At 39.5% G+C, this 6,127-nt stretch overlaps 1 protein-coding gene across 1 annotated transcript; it reads left to right on the top strand.

Annotated features, from left to right (window-relative positions):
• The first annotated feature begins 570 nt into the window (after nucleotides 1-570).
• Nucleotides 571-5,467, top strand: LOC129567670 (uncharacterized). The gene is made up of 7 exons (XM_055444791.1): nucleotides 571-752; nucleotides 1,041-1,617; nucleotides 1,688-2,712; nucleotides 2,827-3,012; nucleotides 3,098-3,265; nucleotides 3,338-4,337; nucleotides 4,482-5,467. The coding sequence occupies exons 2-7, from the start codon at nucleotides 1,444-1,446 to the stop codon at nucleotides 5,178-5,180; spliced, it is 3,252 nt and encodes a 1,083-aa protein (XP_055300766.1). The 5' UTR covers nucleotides 571-752; nucleotides 1,041-1,443; the 3' UTR covers nucleotides 5,181-5,467.
• Nucleotides 5,468-6,127: the final 660 nt, after the last annotated feature.

The following is a 6,127-nucleotide window of genomic DNA, read 5'->3' as shown; positions in this document are numbered from 1 at the left end:
CTGAAATTCCCATCATTCAATATTTACTCGACTCGCACCGGATACGACTGAAATTCAAACAAATAGACAAGAAACTCGTCTAATGGGTATAAATACCATTCGACCAGATATCGAATGGAAGCGCAGACTTGAACCATTTTACACTGAATTTCTGACGAACGAATTTAAAGCAAAAGAAAAAAAACAAAAGTCTTGAATCAACGTTGAACGGTTCGGTTCGACTATGAACATGTTTGCATGGTTGAGTGTGTGCGTAGGTATTTCTTTGACAATAATACTGCCTATATGATTAAGTCAACAGTAACATTCTTCCACCATACGAACGCACAGGTAAAGGTGTGTATATGTATGTGTGTGTCGACACTCTGCTTTCTTTACCAGGCAAATGGAACGACAAAACGATTCGAACCAAAAGAGAGAATAACAACAATAACACGAGATCACTTAGCTGCACACGCATACATGCACGAACGACAGATCGCTGCAAATAGAATAAACGGATAAAGACAAACACACAGGCACACAACGATGGAGCGCATTCTTTAGTACACCTTCTCTTTTTAACCGCAACGATCGTGGCCAGCATCAAGTCATGGCATTTTACCAGCGGGGTTATCGTCCTCTCGCTTGCACACTGTGGAATTTCGTCTTCATTTTTGTTGCCGTTCGAATGCTGTACTGTCTCACTGCTCAACAGTTTCCTTCAACTTCTAAGTAATTCGGTCAATTTGGAATTTCTTCTACAAATTCTGGTAAGTATTTCCATTGGAATATCCATTTTTTTCTATTTCTAGTAGACAAAACATCGATTTGTTCTTTACATTTGTGTTTATGTTGGTTGAGATAAATCTTTGAAGTTTTGTATGAAAATATAATATAATAGGGACCTCGTTTACACTAAAATTTTTATACATATTTCCAATCACCTTTTCATATGCATCGTTTGACACATTCCGTGTAGTAATTATTGATCAGTTCATTCGTTCCCACGATGAAAATGCAAATTTATTGATTTTACATACATTTTGTTTCAATTGCAGATCGTTTTAATACATTTTACCAATCAGATGTGGTTTTAATAGAAAAATGTCAACGACACAGTGCAATTGTTATAGTTGAAAAGTTCAACACTAAGATTGGTATTGATATTGAGTGAGCGAAAAAAAAGTGTGCCATCACCTTGAAAATGTGTGCAATTCAGAAGAACATGAAACAGATTGAATTAACTGCACCGTAAAATGAACAGAAACAAGCAGTTTCAATAATTGTATCTTATTTTCGAGAGAGAGAGAGAGAGAGAGAGAGAGAGAGAGAAGAAAAGGAGAAAAATCACTCTGATGTGTCATTCGGTGTGCAAAATATAGTCCAAACCAAATTCCAAGTGAATATCGCAAATCCGTTGCGATACGAGTCAAACAAAAGAAGAAGAAACAACAGGGCAAAATGACGGAATTTTTGTCCTTATGCGATGTTTTATTCAATGTGGTGTCACTGGCTGGCTATTTTTGTGATGTTGTTTTCGATGTTGTCCTAAGCTATGCATTGTTTGAACGGGGCCATTTCTTGTACATGGCCTTTGTAATAGCCCTAGTGATGGTGTCTCTAATCATTTCACAGGTAATTAAATGCCATAAAATCGAATATTCAAAAGAAAAACGCCCCAAATAAAATTGCCGTTTCCTTTCAGATTCTGTCATTGCGATGGTACATGCAAAAGGTCGAAATGAGAAGTCGAGATTTAGTGCCAGTGAACGGTGCACACGGCAATAACGGTGATCAGAAGAAATCAATGGACATAACGACCAATTCGTCGTCAACTGAGTCAAGTGATCAAACACTTCAGTCGAAAATCGAACGTCATTGTGTGATTGCGTTGCATTGCTGCCAATTGGGTGTTTTGTGGCGCTATGCAAAGCTTTTTGTGCCAGTTAATTTGCGACATGTGAAGCATGAAGTGCGCGATTTGTGTATGCTACGTTTGGTGCACGCATTTTGTGAAGCGGCTCCAATGTTGCTTCTCCAGCTCTACATACTGGTGACGATTCAAAAGGAAGAAGCCAATCTTCTGAAGCCCGAAATACCATTGCAATCGATCGGCAACGGCCATGTGGCTCCAGTTATTGTACAACAACCGTCCGACTCTCAGCAGCACCAGTTGCAAACATTCAAAGATTTGAACATTGTGTCGTGTACATTGTCTCTGTTCAGTGTTTGTTGGGCGCTGGCCAGTTTCAGTAAAAATGTTCGCATTCAGAATGTGCATCGGCTTGTGCTCACCTGGTTGGGTGTAATCTTTCAATTTTTATGGCGCCTGGGTACGGTTATATCGCGCGTTGCATCGCTCACTGTGTACGCCTCCGTTTACAAGCAATGGGTGATTTTGGTCATTGCATTGCATTGGATATCAATGTTTTTGTGGCTTATCTCACCGAAAAATGTATTTCACGGTGAACGCATCACACGCTTACGTAAAATCACATTGGCCGGTTTAATTGCATTCGTTTACGTATTTGCCTACATCAATTTACAAGAAGTGAACCACCGCCAGAAGATGTTCATTTTTTATTTTGTCATGTTTGCGGAGAATTCATTGCTGGTATTTCTGTGGCTTATCGGCATTTGGATTGATAAACCGGAAAATTGGTACATGACACCCATCTGGATATTCGCATCGTTTTTGGCCGGTCTTCTCTTCATGTTCCTGTACTATCGGTGCGTAAACACTTTTTTTTCTTCTTGTCACGTATTTCTCTTTCGCACACACTGACACAGTCGTTAATTATAAAATTGTTGGTTTGTCTCCACACACACACACACACAAAACAGATACTTTCATGTGAGACGATTGGGATACGAAGCAGGCGGTCGATTACCATCTGATATTCACACAAAGTATTCATGTGCCGATGGCACGAGCTGCATTTCATTCGACGACAATCTGAATACATGTCAAAAGTATCCGTCACAAATTCCAGGCGTGTTTAATTGCCGTTTTTCCAATCCCGTCGGAAAGTAAGTTGAATCAGCGTGAAACAAGCAATTTGTTCGAAGCAGTCTTTGTTAAAATGATTTGTTTTTCTCTTTTTTGTAATTTCAGTGGTGCGGCACGTCGCAAGAAGAAGAAGCCAACAACTTTTGTGCCACCACCCAATCTAAATATGGAGCAATCACTTTCGAATGGATTAGAAAATCAAATAACAAACACTGGCCTAATGTCCATTCCATTTTGGCGTCGACCCGTTGCACGCTCACACACTTATGGATCGTAAGTGGCAATTTTCACTTTATACCAATGGGGGAAAAAACTAAATGCTTATTATTTCATTCAAAATTACAGCGAAAACGAAGGTAGTGCTGGCTCTCGTGTGGATATCTATCAAAAATTGCAAGAGAAAAAGCAAAAACAATTGGCCGAATTGAAAATCATCGAAGAGGAAATTAAACAAGGTAAACTGGGTGGCCCAGTTGGAAATATTAAACTACATACGGATGATAGTCGGGCATTGTTACCGCGTCAACCAATTCCACATGTTAAGAAGCACATCAATATTGATCCACATGAATGGCGAACATCCAGTCCCGAATTATGCATTAGTGCATCAATGGGTAGCATACTGAACGATTTGAATGTAATGCCATCACCGAATATCAACGAAATCAACAATCTTAACAAATACACACGAAACTATGATCCCTTGTACAATGATTTCGTATTGAATACAACGAACATGCCGGCGCTGAACAAAAAGAACTTCATTTCTATGGAGAATAATCAACGGAACATGGGAAACATGTCACCGATTTCGTCGCAAATTTCTGGCACCGAAAACCATCGTCCGATTATGCCACGATCGAAAATACCACACAATGTGCCACGCAATCCATTCGCCGAACCGTATCGCTCGAACTTCTCCAATGTTTTTGCCGAAAGTTTCAATAACACCAACGAATTGCATCAAGTAACTCAAAGTCCTACTCGACTGGCGTCGGCATCGAATAGCAATAATGATGACAGCAATGACAGTAATAAGAAAAGTAATGTCGGCGAAAATGAAAACAATGCAAAACAAAAACAGCAACAACAGCAACAGCAGCAGCAACGATTGCATTTACAGCGTCAAATGCAACGAGCCAAAACGCCCGAAATCCTGTTGGCACCGCATTATCTTGATAACTCGAGTGCATTTTATGATTGGATGGATCGAGAACAACAGCCAACATATCGTTCGGAAAATAAACAGCATCAATGTCACATTGCCAATGAAAATCTCGACGATCCGAATGAAAATGTGTTGGACCAAAATGAGTATCGAATCCCATCGGATATTGACAGCCAGGTATGAGCAAATGCATTCATTCTGCAATTTTATGCTTTGACTTCGAATTGGAAAAGTTTAATGAATACTTTTCTCTCTCTCTCTCTCTCTCTCTCTCTCTCTCTCTCTCTCTCTCTCTTTCTTTCTCCCGATTGATTGATTTAGGTCTCTTTGCCGCGTTCGTACACGTTGCCCAGAGAATTCAAGTATTATCGCCGGAATAAGGGTCGAAAGTTCATTAAAAACGAACGCTTTATCATGAGCACCAATTCATCGGACGGTGATGTGGATAGTGCAGAGGACAATGAATCGGGAAGGTGTTCGAATATCTCAGACGGTTCGCAACAGCAACAACAACGGCAAAATTGCCATCGATTGCAATCGCCAACGGTGGGCAAAAATTCACCGCTGCAGACACAATCATCGAATCAAGTGTCAAATGCAAGGAATCAATTTCCGATAAGCATATCGGCCACCACATCACCCGTAACTGTTACGAATATACACAGTGGCCCGTCCCAAACCAATCCTCTTATGAACAATCTGAATTTGACAAACGATGCGTCAAACGCGAGCGCCGGAAATTGTACTCGGTCCGCCTCAGCCTCACCAAATATTGCACTCAACGTACCAAACTATTTCAACCGCATACCAAACGGCCATTACTTACAGCAAGCGGGAAGGAATCGTATGATCCTTAACGGTAGCCCATCGATTGATTGTAATATGATGAGCGGTACATTCGATCTAATCAGCGGTGTTGAAAACACTGCAGCAATTGCTGCTGCGATGAATCGGCGAATGCGATTACGTGGTTATGGCAATCAAAAGAATGGCATGGTACGGCACGAAACGAAGCTGTGAAGCACAACACAATACACACAAATTGACATCCAATCTATACACACTTCACATTCAGATGTTCAATACAAACTGTGGTCGAGATTTTTTTTTCTTTAGTTTTTCATTTTTCAACAGCTATTTAATTTATAGACGACATTTTTTTTTATTTAAAAACCCCATGATTTTAATCTTAGGATTTTATACGACTTTTTTTTATTCGAATTATATGCAATGTGTAAATAGTTTTTAGACTAATATATCATCCGGATATTTAACACGAATAAATATTAAAATATTTTCAAATAAAACCACATTTTTTATTGACTCATTTTAACGAGCGATTTGCGGCAGCAATTAAAAATAGCATAACAAAAGAAGAAATGATGTAGAAGAAAAGGCAAAAAATTCTGCATGCAGTCCAATTGAAAGCGTCATTTGTGCGCCTCTGTTGAGGGAGTCATGTCACAGATTAAAGAAGATAATGTGATCATCAAACTGAATAGCTTTATTAACCTCCACAATGTGAAAATGCAGAAAAAAAGAACTGTCCATGTCACCAAGGCATCACTGGTATCGCTCTTTGCTTGAATGGGCGCCAATTTGATTAAATGCCCTCAAATATGCCATAAAAGTTGGAAATTTTCACATCGAATTTTTGACCACAGCACCGAACTCCACAGCAAACTGCCTGCAGTTAAAAGATATAAAAAAAGAATAAACCATGCGATTATCATTTTGCTCGGATAAGAGTAATATATTGAGAGGATGGGGAGAGAAAAAAAATTTCTAAATGTTTTTTTTTCTTCGTCAAGTTGTTCGCCAATTGCATCACCGACGAGAGCAAGCTGCAGTTTTTATTTTCTCTCCATTTTCTCTCTGCGAAGCGGGTCCCTTTTATTCCATACATTCGCTTGAAACAAGTGTCGAGCAGCTTAAGCTTGAGCTCAATTTTTCGCACTATTCAGCAC

The sequence above is a fragment of the Sitodiplosis mosellana genome, unplaced genomic scaffold (genome assembly GCF_009176505.1).
Source record: "Sitodiplosis mosellana isolate CC-2019 unplaced genomic scaffold, AAFC_SMos_1.0 Smas_scaffold_1, whole genome shotgun sequence".
NCBI classification, from domain to species: Eukaryota; Metazoa; Arthropoda; class Insecta; order Diptera; family Cecidomyiidae; genus Sitodiplosis; species Sitodiplosis mosellana.
Note: the sequence above shows the minus strand (reverse complement) of the source record. Positions and strands in the feature narration are given on the sequence as shown.